General features: G+C 42.0%; 1 protein-coding gene across 1 annotated transcript in view; it reads left to right on the top strand.

Annotated features, from left to right (window-relative positions):
- Positions 1 to 1,957: 1,957 nt before the first annotated feature.
- The window catches only part of DCAF7 (DDB1 and CUL4 associated factor 7), a 23,163-nt gene continuing 12,135 nt past the window's right edge, over positions 1,958 to 12,985 (top strand). The window contains exon 1 of the mRNA XM_057714743.1: positions 1,958 to 2,321. Within this exon, the coding sequence (XP_057570726.1) occupies positions 2,184 to 2,321 (138 nt within the window). The 5' untranslated portion in view covers positions 1,958 to 2,183. The remainder of the gene's footprint in view (positions 2,322 to 12,985) is intronic.

Raw genomic sequence — 12,985 nt, 5'->3', positions numbered from 1 at the left:
AGCAGAGAGACACTAAGAAATTTACCCAAGCAAGAGGGGAACTTCTGGGGTGCTGGTACTCTTCTATTTCCTGATCTAAGTGCTGATTGCATGAGTGTGTTTCAGGTTGTAAAAATATGTGCATCTCTATGTGTAAATTATACTTTGATTTTTTTTTTTTTAAAAAGAACATTTCCCAAAAATATATCAAAAGGAGGACATAATTTCAGCCCAGATGGTCTGGTTTGAGAACATGTGCAGTCAACTACTCCATAGAAATGGGCTGTTGTCCAAAAAGTCACTGGTCCTGTCCTTTTTCAGTACCCCCTAAAAGAATTTTGAAAATCTATTTCCCCCCTCACACATCTTTAGTTGACATCTGAAGTATTTCATGATAAGTTTAAATAGTTGCAAAGGAAATAATTTCCAGTGTGTTGCAAATACTGACACTTTATAAACTGCTGCGTTTATGTCGATCTATTTCCGTCCAGACAGCAGTAATTCAGAAGCCAATATCACTCGTTTTTAACATAGAACAAGCTCTTTTTTAACATAGTTCCTTTTTCTCTGCTCATAATTCTACTCTAGTCCATCCACCGTTTACCTGACATGTAAGCTACTTCCGTGCTTGAAAGTCTGTTATTAATAACCTTATCACATCTGTTTGCAACACAGGTGTGTATATATACATTGAAATTTTTAAAGTAATTGTTTCTAACCTTACTAAGGCTTTAACGGTTACACTTAGTACTAGGTTTTCCAAAACAACATAAATATCTCTACTTAAATTTTTATAGAAACTAAAATTTTGTTGGATATACATCTCTTAAAAGAGGGAATTTTCCTCCCAAGTAGTTCATGTGTATGGATGAATATTATTTTTTATTAGAGTAAAACCTAAGCACTGAGAAAACTTGTTCACATAAGGAAGTAGATGGTACTATAAGGGGTTTGTTATGTGTAAGAGTAACACTCAATCCGTTGAATTCTTTCTGTGTTAACAATCACATTTATCATTAAAAACTATATTTAATGATATCATCTAACAACTCAGTACAATTCTCCTTTAGTTTTGTTGAAAGCAAATTACTGGAAACTATTTAAATTATAAAGAGATGTTACCTAGATTTGGACCCTTATCCATTTCAAACTCAAGACACAGATACAATATTTAGGGCTAGATTAGCATTTGCCTTGGGACCCTCGGTGGGGAAAGGATGGAATGGGAACTAATAAAAACGGAGAGCCACGCTGATCGGGCTGCTGCCTGCTGAAGACCAACCCTTGAATTCGGAGCATTTCTACAAAGGCCAGGATAGCGCAGGAAAGCCTGACTGCAGCCGGCCTGGCCCTGAGTACATCGGCGGGTCCGACGGCGTGTTCGGGGCCTGCCCTTGGGGCGCTGGGAGGACAACATCCCGGCCTAAGGGGGACGTTGGCACGATCCGGGAATTACAGTGGTTCCCGTTTGGCGCAGGCCAGGCAGCCAGGCCGCGGAGCTCAGTGCCACGAAATGCAGCAGGCCATCCCGTAAGGCAGAATTTTCAGTTTCACTGGACAGCGTGGAGAAGCCGCTGGAAAGAGCGGCTGCAGTGGGGAAGTCAGAGCAGGTCACACAACAGCTCTCACGCACAGAGACTTGGCCTAGAACTTGGAGGCCTGCCGCCGTGCGCGCTAGATTCTACGCCACCCACGCCCCCATTCACCCGCACTGCGCCGTTATCTCTCTGACAGACATCTTTGTCAGCCAATGACCTTCGGGGCTGTGAAAGCGCCTGCCCCCTGGGGTTGGGCGGGGAAAGTAATTGGAATGACAAATACTTAGGCCAATAGCAAGGAAGTTTCAGAAGCCGCTGGTAAAGTAGCCAATGAAGAGAAGGAACCGTCTGAACGGACGTGTCAGACAGCCAACGGCCGGCGCCGCTGCGGGGGGTCGCGTGGCTTCCGTTCCGGGAGGGCGGGGCGGCAGCTCAAACGGAAGGTGGTTGTTGTCTGAGCAGAAGCAGGTTGGGAGCTGGGGGTCGGGCCTGGCCGTCGTTGTCTGTCGCTGTGGCCCCGCTTCCGGGCTAGGCCGTCCCTGCCCGCCCCCGCCCCGCCTCCCTTCGGACCCCTGGGTCCCAGGCCAGGCTCCCCGCCCGATTCGCGCCCCGCCCGCCGCAGCCCGCTGCTGTCCCGGTCCGCACTGCGGCCCCGCCGCCGCCACCATGTCCCTGCACGGCAAACGGAAGGAGATCTACAAGTATGAAGCGCCCTGGACCGTCTACGCCATGAACTGGAGCGTGCGGCCCGACAAGCGCTTCCGCCTGGCGCTGGGCAGCTTCGTGGAGGAGTACAACAACAAGGTGGGCCGGGCAGGGGCTCGGAACCCGGCTGGCGGGGAGCGGGCCCCGGGAGCGCCCTTTCCGGGCCGGAGCCCAGACAGACCCCAGGACCCTCCTGCGAACTTGCCTTAGCGCCACGGAGCGGTTCCTCTGTGTCTGGCCCTGTGCAGAGAGTTTCGCTCTCGTTGTCTCGTTTGATCCTTGCAGCATTCCTGGGTAGTCAGGAGTGTAGTTACCCCCATTTTACTGACGGGGAAACTGAGGCACCGTGTTGTGAGTAGCCCGCGTCAGACAGCTATTTCGTGACGGAAACAGGTCTCCAACCCAAGTGTACACCCCGAAGCTGTGCCATTTATCCCCTCCCCTCCTGCCGCATTGCTTCAGTTAGGGGGCGGGAGAAGGGTGAGGGAATGATGGCTGTGAAGAAAAGGCTGGCGCCTCGGTGGTCATTCACTCCTGGCCACACTAGATTTTTATTAGGACTGTTTACTGCGCAGGCTTCCCCGCCCCCTGCAGCCACCCCAAGTACTGTTCCTGGATTCCCCCAGCCCTTTGCCGGGATTGTCATTGCTTTTGCTTCCTCGCATTCACCCACTTCAGAGCGATCTCTTTTTGGAAATCTTGGCCCATGGCTGTGATCCCGCCATTGTTTTCCAAATAGAGAAGGATGATACTTGCCATATTTTTTCTCGACATCTTTCATGCTGATACAGATGTGTAATATTGAGTAGTCTTTCTGGACATCCACAATTTGAGAATCCTTCATAGAAGCACAGGTAGTAGGAGGAAGATTTAAGCTGGCAGTGCAGCGTAAATTTATTTTTGCAAGTTGTTGAATAAGTTAATGGGAAGAATTTTCTCTACTCCTTGATCTCTTCCATTTACTATGTTAGAGTAAATGTAATTCATAGCGATCAGAGCAAGGCAGAGCCATGCTTAGTGGTGTTTAAAGCGTGTGCACCTGCTTGACACCATGACCACCATGACTTGAGGGAATAAACTGTGTGGACGGTGACAGGCATGGTGTAGGGAAGAAAGCCATGTGCTCTAAGGTTGGATCGTGTCTGGTCCACTGACCAGCTGTGGGACACTGCACAGGTCAGTTTTATTATTTCTGACCCACAGTTTGTTCTGGGAAAGTTCTTTTTTACACATAAAGGTCCTGTAAAAAAGGTCCTGTAAAAAACATTTGAACATTATAATTTGGTTGACAGTTTTTCAGGAGCACATCTGTTTCTCTAGAGTTTGGTCTTTATTTTGGAATTCCCTTCGACAAATTGATGAAAACGATGGACTCTCATTACCCAGACATCACACGTACACAATATACAAACAAATCCCATGGAATATGTGCCGATCTTGGAGTCCACCCATTACCCACAGAAAGCAGAGAGTCCTGACAAGACATAACTTCATTTTCTTTTCTCTAGTGCCTCTTCTTCCTTATGGCCCATAGTGGACAGCAGAGCTGGGATTGGAATTTAAGGTCCTGTGGTGTAAACTGGTCTAGTAAAATTGAGAACATTAGAACTGTTGTTTAAGGATACATGTTTAAAAGGAAAAAAAAAAAGTAAAATATATCTTTCAAAGGGCTTAAATCTTTTCACACAGATTTTTTTCCTTGCAAGTTCTTCCAGGGTCAGTTTGGGTCCCATTTCTAAGAGAGGAGAAACTGAGCCACAGTTAGGCTGCTGGTAGAATCAGTGGAGTAGTTGGTGTCAAACCTCGGTTGCAGGAACTCTTCCCCAAAGTTTGTCCTTTGATTTAGTAACCATGTGGAACTCCTTCTTTGTGCCAGGCACACAGGCAGTGTGGTCTTAGTAGTGAAATGCAAGCATGATCCCAGTAGTAATAGAATAAGCAGTTACCCCTGTCTTAAGTCACTTGCATGGTGTAGGCAGTGCAGCGTCTTGCCTACTGTTTCTGTGCCCCACCTAGATAACTTTCGTGTGTTTGTGTGTGTGTCATGGACACCTTTGGCATTTTGAAGCCAGTAGATCTCTGTTCATAATTCTGTTTTCAAGTGTATAAAATATGTAGGATTACAAAGGAAACCAATTATTTTAAGCTATAGCTATCAAAAACGTTTTTTAAAAAGTGGTAATATGTACTTTTAAATTAGCTCATTAAATTACATCATTCATTGTAATCATTAATTTTGAAGTAGTGATGAGGGTAAAAAGCATTTCAAGATGTTCACTGTGATGTGATATGAAAAAAAAAATCAGAGATTTCTATTGGTGACAGATCACAGATACTGGTGCCGTAGTGAATAGCTGCCTCTATTTGTAATGGAAGGAAATGCTGAATTTCAGCTGGAAGTTTGTGAAAATATAAATGTGATTTTTCCAACTCAAGTTCATGGACCTCAAGGTAAGAAACCCTGCTGTAGAGGATCTGTGCCTAGGGGCTGGCGGGCAGTAAACCTCACTTTAACATAGTGATTATCAGGCTCAGTTTTGGAGAAACTTGGACATGGAGGTGCCAGACTTCCATATTTTAGAGGAATTTTAAAATTGAAATTCTCAGACCTTTAGTTCCCGTTTCTGTCAATAGCGATTGTCAGAGGGCAGAATAAATTGACACAGCAAATTAACATTGATGAAGAAGCCTAGAAACGGTCATCTTTTTTACTGCAAGAGATTAAGAAAACGTGATTATAATTTAAGAAAAATTTTTGTATTACTATCATCATGTTTTCCTGTAGTAAAATTATTTGTAGTTTGGTAGAATTAAATCTCTTAGCATTTCAAGAACAACATGACTTCCAGGTGTTCCATCATCTGAATAAATTTGGGGATTGTTGCAGAGTAAAGAACTAGATTCTGTCAACTACACCTGGAATAAAGAGTCCCATTATTGGTAATTGTGTTTTATGTTCTTTCTTTGTGGTCTCTGCTGGGGGATAGAGCAGCACTGGTGTTGGAATGTTTTTCTAAATTTTAGCATTTGTATAAGAGTCCTCCGAGGGACTTAAACATTCTTGGGCTTCACTCCTGAAGTTAACAGATACCTAGGTGATTTAGACACAGGTGGTCCAGGTGTTGCTCTAAGACCATTATCCTGGAGTTACCTTGACATCTTCTGACCAGAGATGGGAATCCTCCTTTTTGCATCTGCATGTACCTAAATATTGATTCCATCCCATGAAAAAAACTCAATTACCAGATAGCCTCTTTGAGGTAGTCCGGGTTGGGACCTGGGTCATGCCACGCCCCAGTTTTGTGTGGCCTTGGGCAAGTTAAACTCTGTGCCTCAGTTTCCTCATCTGTAAAATGAGAGTAATAAGAAAGATTGAGTTAATATATGTGAAGGGGTTAGGAACTCTGCCTGGCACATAGTAAGCAATTTAGAAATGTTAGCTGTTATTACTTAAACATCATCACTACTGTATCTGTAATTGAAATATAGTCAAGAAGACTTATATGGGTGTTAAGTAAATTTGACTTTTGTATTTTCCAGAGAAAAATCAGGACCTTAGGTCAGAAAGGTCATTATGTTCATTCCTTTGCCTTTTAAAGACCCAGGGGAAAGTCTCTTGGTTCCTTTCAATCAAACCCATTTTGTGGTCTAGAAGCTTCTTGTTGTCGGACTCCAAGTACTGTAATGTGCTAGTTTAAGCCCATTTTCTCTTGTTCTATCTGGCTTAGACACAGTAACTCTGATATAAGAACTCTGGTATTTCTCCTGAGTTTTGACAATATCTGTGGTCTTTAGACAGTGGTATTTCCTTGTTTTATGGGGAGAGATGGGTAGCAGTTTCTGGGCTTCTATTCTGTTTAGTTGCATGTTTCAGGGTTGGTTTCGAATAGAATTGGCAATGTGATTGGTATTTATTTTGCCCTAATATTTAACTAGCTGACCATTTATGCTTTAAGACTTAGCATCTAGAAAACATTTTTGAGGTTCTGAGGAGAGAAACCATAGGTATGCCTGATGCTTTTTGAAGAATACTGTTAGTGAATCTGAGTAAGACTACCTCGTACTTGAAATATACATTAGCCTTGTGTTAAAAAAAAAAAAAACCACAATGCTGGCCTTGTTAGCCTGTGTTGATTCCTATGAGATCTTTAATGCAGAGTTACTTTATCTTTTGGCACATAATGATTTTGACCCTGGCATATAAGTTTTCATTTCTCAGTATTTCTGGCAGCCTTTCAAGATTCTTATCCATTTGTTCATTAATTCAACAAGTATATATTTGTTGTGTTTTAGGCATAGCGATGATACTTGGTAACCTTCAGTATCCTTTGTTAGTAGATGTGAGACTGGCAGTAATAAAAAGAAAGTGTTTTAGTACACATAAGTATTTTTGATAGATATTTAGAATTTTGCAGTGCTCTATCAGTCCTTGGCAAGACTGTCAGCAGGGGAATTTAAAGTATAAGTATAAAACTCTTCTGTTTTTAACTTCCTCCTTCCTTTTTTCTAGACAGTGAGAGGACTAATTCCTCCATGAGACCATTGGATAAAACTTCTGCTGCTATATTGTTTTTTTGCCTAATCTGTTTCACACAGACTCACTGGAGATACTGTGATTTGAACAAGGAGTGAATCTGTGTTCTGTAGGTAGCCTGGCCTGCCTGGGGCTGTGATGCCAGAGCTGGTTGGTTAGCCTCTGAGTCAGGAGCCGAAGGGGTGCTGTCCCAGAAATCGTCTCAGAGTTTGATAAGGCAGGACCTCTCTGCAGACATTGGTCAATAATCAGTCGAGAACAGGCTTGAAAAGAGGACAGATGGAAAAGACCAAGAAAAGCTGGTTTATTCTGTCAGAATTTTGCCTTAGCTGATTTTGGTTGTATTAACAATTGTGGGGTAATGTTCCACTGTCAAGAGTGATATTACTGATTTAGATAACTTGGGTTGTTTTTTTTTTAATTATATATATACACACACGTATACATATGCATTCACCTTCATGTTCTGGTACTAGAATTGCATGTAATTAAAGAGGAATATACAGTTTCCTCCCTCAAGGAGCATAGTAACAAGATAAACAGGGCAGCTTTTTAATTTTTTAAAAATATAAGGCATGAGTAATGTGGATAGTAATTTATGTTGTTATTCGTGAAAGTAATTGAAAATGAAGGTGTGGTCATGCCTCCAAGGAATAAATATTTTATGTTTTATATTTGCTCCTTAGGAGATATCTGACATAGTAATATCCACAGTTTAAAAATAAGTGAAAATGATCTTGTTTCACAGTCTTTTCTTTTTAGGTGCATTTGTTTCACATGTTGGAGTAAAACATTGTGAAGCAATAGTTACAGAAAGGCAGTGGAGATGGGAGATAGAAGACGTTCGGCAGGAGTACAGGGAAGACTGTGGAGGAAAGAAAAGGCAGAGGGGAAACCTAAATGTTGACAACAGGATGATTAAAGTCATACTTTTTTCCTTGTGCTCCCACAATAAGTGAGGAAGGATGGCAGTATAATGAAGATCATGTGAGTATAGGAGGATGCTGAGAAAGAATGTCTGTGGCTGCAGATTCAAACTCAGAAGAGCACAGTTCTCCAGAATGGGACTTTGATGGGCAAAATCAACAATCCTTTGTTTGGCACAGTGAGAAGAGGGTACACAGCTGGCAGCAGCAGCTTCTCCAGCCCCCACTGGACATGTTGGATAAGAGGAGCACTAGATGAGGCAGGTTGGAAGAGACTGAATTGTGAGCACCTTGACAGCTCCTCATCTCTGTTGGCTGGGAAGATGCAAAAGCTTCATGTGTTTATGCAGACTTGGAACATGGCCCTGGCCTCTCTCCCATAGGAACTTCCTTCAGATCATCTAGAAAGAACCTGCCTCATTCAAAAGGAATCAGCATAGTAGCAATAGAGAGATGCTATAAGAAAGGAGGTGGGGAGATGGGAAGCAAATGGAAGGTAAAGTACCTACACTAAAAAAACGTTTTCACCTTAGTTGAAAATTAATGGCTGGTCCTGCCACCATGAATTCAAAGAACCTGAGAAAACAAAGAACTCCAGGCAGAGATACAGGAGATCAGGCAAAATAAAGCATGGTGACAGGAGAAAATGGGACCACCAGCAGGCAGAGCCCAGGGAAATAGTGGAAAAGAAAACAAAGGTTATCACAGAACTAAAAGCCACAATGGTAAGAGAATAAAAATGAATACAAACTGCTGAAAACAGTGAAAGATAGGGAAGACAGGGTGAGAAAATGAAGTGGAAATGAACAATTAGAATATAATAGATGCAGAAAAATAAAGAATATCTAACTTAGGTATAATTGGTGTCTCTGAAGCAGACCAAAGAAATGAAACACAAAAACTGAAATATGTTGTTAAAGAAGACTATAGAATAAAGGTTTGAAGTAATCAGTTCAAACTGTATCTCAAGAAAAATGGGCACAGAACAATTGGCACTGAAAACTTTGCTAGGAAAGTGTCTACATTTTAAGGGCAAAGAAAGAATCTTTGGGATATCCAGGCAAAAAGATCACATCCTCTTGAAGAGGGGAAGGAAAAATGAGGCTAGCCACAGTGGATGACAGAAGGCATGGAGCAGTGTCTACAAGCCTGCAACTATTATAGATTGTGCTACTGTAAATACCTGAGAATGTACTTAAGAGTATATAAGATTTATATGAGGAAAAGAATGCACTTTTTAAAAAGATAATTTACAAAAATTGACCATGTATTAAGAAAAAAAATTTTTTTAAATTGAGGGAAATCAGCTGATTGATAAAAATGATACATATCAAAACTTACAGGAAGATGAGGAAGCTGAAGCCCAGATATGCTAAGTAGCTCCCCAGAGTGATGTAGGAGGTAAATGCAGGGCCAGACTCGGAATTCTGTGTGTCTCTAGAGTCTTAAAAATAAATGTATACCAATGTCCAGTAAAAGGGGGGGGGGAATGTTTTGGAAACAGAGGAACATTTGCCCTACCACATCAGAGTAATAAACATACTGAAATTGGTATATAGCCAATAACACATATAGTTGGTACAGCCACACAGAATGTTCCCAAGCAGATCTAAGTTTATAGAAATGTAGTTAGTGATAAGATACAACTTTAACTTACTGGGGAAAAAATAAATTGTACGGCATAATTACCTGGCAGAAAAATTTAGAGCCCTCTGATTCACATCATATATGAAAATCAATTCCAGATCAAATATTTAAATGTAAAGTCCCACAAAGATAGTAGAAGAAAATTGACCAAGAAATTTGTACTGGGGCGGTGAAGGGTGAACAGAGGAGAAGGTGATCTTTAAGCCAATCATTAAATCCAGAGTCAACTAAGGAAAAGACTAACAGGCTGTAGTGCAGTTGACCCTTGAACAGTGCAGGTTTGAATTGCACAGGTCCACTTTTTTATAAGTGGATATTTTTCAGTGGTAAGTACTACACAGGGTCTGTGGTTGGTTGAATTCAAGGATGCAGAGTACTCAGATGCTAAATTATACTCACATAATTTGAAGGTCAAATGTACATACAAATAAAACATTTCTATGTGAAAAGATATGCTGTGGACAAAGTCAGAAGACAGATGGTAGGCCAAGGAAAAATATTTTCAAAACATAACAGCCAGTAGGAGCTAATTTACTTAGTGTGATAGAAAAGTGAACAAAGAGTATAAATAGCCAGTTTGTAGGGGAGAGAAAATGCAAGTGATCAATAAACAGGAAAAGCTACTCAACCTCAGGTAGTTAAGGCAAATGGGAATTGACTCTGTGATGTTACTTTTCCCTTTCAAATTTATAAAAATTAAGTTACTGCTTCTAGTGTTGTTGACAGAACTTTGTGATCCTGGGCAGGATACTTAACATCTCTTTTACTCCATACCTTATGAAAGTGGGAATAATGGTACCTAAATACCTAAATAAAAGTGGGTACCTGCCTCATGGAGATGTTATGAGGATTAAATGAGGTATTGCATGTAAAGCATTACGTATAATGCTTATACTTGGTCCATTATAAGCACTCAGATATTAAAAATTATTATTCAGAAGTAAAAATAATAAATATGCTCACCTTCAGTAGTAAAATACTTCATCTATCAGATTAGCAAAAATGTTAAAGATTATTTTCAGAGTTTTCAGAGGTGTGGGGAAATTGGCACTCTCACATACTGTTAATGAAAGTGTATACGGAAGCAACCTTTTCAAAGGCTGCTGGACAGAATCTGGTACTTTTTTTTTTTTTTAGCTTAAAACACACATTTATTGTCTCATAGTTCCTGTGGCATTAACATCTAAAATGTGATGCAGCGGTTACACTTCTAGCCATCTAGCCAATAAAAGCCTTTGCACATGTGTACCAAGTACTGTTTATAATAGAAAAACAATGGGTTATAGCCACAGTAACTATGAATAGTTAAACTATGGTGTGCTTACCACAGTCTGCTGTGGAAGAATGAGGTACAGCTATTTATACTGACGTGAGATCTTCCAGGATGTTGTTAAAAGCAAGTTGCAGAATACATTTTATGGTCCAAGCCTACCTATGTGTTTTTTTTTTTTTAACCCACCGTATACACATATATACAAATGCACAGAGAACCCTTTGGAAAGTAGTTTATATCAAACTGGTTTGAGAGTCAGTAAGTAGAATTGAGGGTGAAGTTACTGGGAGACTTTACCACTTCACTCTGTATTATATGAATATTCAAGAGAACTTACATTCTCTTCCATTAAATTTTTAACACGAGTATATGAACAGAAAAATGAATAACAGTGAAAGCGAATTGTTATTCCTTTCGGTAGTTGGTTGGCAATTTAGAGCAGAAGAGCTAAAGCAAGTTACGCTCAGGATGAAACATGAGTCTGTGCAAACACATGAAGTCTTTGGGAAGATCAGGAAAGATGAAATCCCAGCCATCTCCTGACTTCTTCCCTGGGTTAGGTACTGTTGGACAGAGCTTGTCAAACCTTGCTGAATCAGATCACCAGGGAGGTTCTTAAGAATATAGACTCCTGGGCCCCACTTGGCACTTGTTGAATCAGAATCTTGGGCTAGAGGTGGGGAGCCCAGGAATGTGTAAAGCACTCTAGGTAAATCTGGTAGCCAGATTTGAAACCATTGCTGTTGGCAGTACAAGCAGGAGTAAGACACAGGCCCTGTTTTTAACATGTTTACTAAGTGAAATAGTATGACAGTCATGTAAGTGCTTTCAAAGGCAGTGTGGGATTAGTCACCAAATGGATGGAATAAATAAGTACTGAGAGACCACGGTGCTAGGAAGACTGCAGGTGGTTTATGAAGGAGGTGAGATGTAAGAATATTAAAAGCTTGTACACTGAGGAAGGAACCATACTGAGCAGTTTATGTACAAAAGGTGTTAACATACAAGCCTATGAGGTGTAGGTGCTGTGAATATCCTCACCTTACAGATTGGAAACAGGTTTAGCAAAGTTAAGTAGCATGTCCAAGGTCCTACAGCTAGCAAGTGGTAAGTAAGGAGCCCTGGAAGCCTGATGCCACTGTGCTTTGAGGGTTTTATAAGCAAGAGGGCAGCGTGAGGCGAGGGAGGGGAGGCACTCACTGGATAAATGAAAGTGGAAGGTAAGGTAGGCCCTGGGAAAGCCTCGAATGCCTGGTTAAGTGGATCCTAAGTGGCCGATGCTCACAGGATCTGATACTTTGAGGCTTGGGGAGAAGTCACCAATGGCTTGAAAAGCAGCTTCTAGAAGTAGCAGCATTTTTCTCTTCTAGTTTAGCCTTACAGTGTTACCTGCGTGGTTGGAGAGAGGGGGTTTGTCTTTTGTGCTTGCTGCCCCATCCCCAGCACTTAGAACAGTGCCTGGCACCTGATAGCCACTTGGTAAATATTTGAATAAATACATGAATGCAATATCTGGCTCAGAATCTATATAAGAGGCTTATTCGTTATTCTGTCCAATGCGCCACAAAATGTAGCTTCTCACCTGTTCTCTCCTCCCTCTCTCCCCAAGTCCGACACCAGTTTTCCCTGTCCCATCTAGAATCTTCCTTTATGTTTTGTTTTCTGTAAAGGTCAGATTGTCGACTTGTTAATTGCTTAAGAACTGTTCATTCTGTCGAAGTCCCTCTCAGGTTATCCCTTGCCATTCTCACTGCCGGTCACCTCAGGCCCTTAACCTTTCCCACCTGTTCCCCTGTGGGTCTCCCGGCTGAGCTCCCCGCCTGCAGCCTCTTCCCGGATCCAGTCAGTATTTCCCGGCATTGCCAGGCCCCATGCTCAGACCTCCAAGGCCGCGTAGTCCTCCCGCCGCCTCTTAGACACCTTCACGGGGAAAGCCCACCTCCGTGCTCAGTTTGCTGTCAGGACTCCCCAGCCTGCCCTAGGCGTTTCGTCCTCTCTTGCTGCCCCCAAGGGGGTCACTGAGTTAGCTGCTCTGCCCCATCTGCCAGGATGCCTTCCGTTTCTGTGCCTTCTCAGAACCTTTCCCTAACACCTCTGAAGACTGCTCAGGTCCCAGCTCCTTTTTCCTCACTTGCCTGCTTTGAATTGCTGCTCATTCCTCTACACTGTTTATATCTGTTATAAATAAGCAGCTAATCTGCCGAGCACAGCTGCTGAAGTACATGAAGTGCAGTGGGTAAAGACGTGTCTCGAAATAGTAGGAGGCACAGCGTTTTCATGTAAGTAATGCTGCATATTGACTCTGACCTCTCTTAGACTCAGTTTCTTTATCTAGGAAATGATAATAATGAGTGAATCTATATCACAGGTTTGTGAGTATTGG

This window comes from Hippopotamus amphibius, chromosome 17 (assembly GCF_030028045.1).
Source record: "Hippopotamus amphibius kiboko isolate mHipAmp2 chromosome 17, mHipAmp2.hap2, whole genome shotgun sequence".
Lineage (NCBI taxonomy): Eukaryota > Metazoa > Chordata > Mammalia > Artiodactyla > Hippopotamidae > Hippopotamus > Hippopotamus amphibius.
This window is presented reverse-complemented; position numbering and strand designations above follow the sequence as displayed.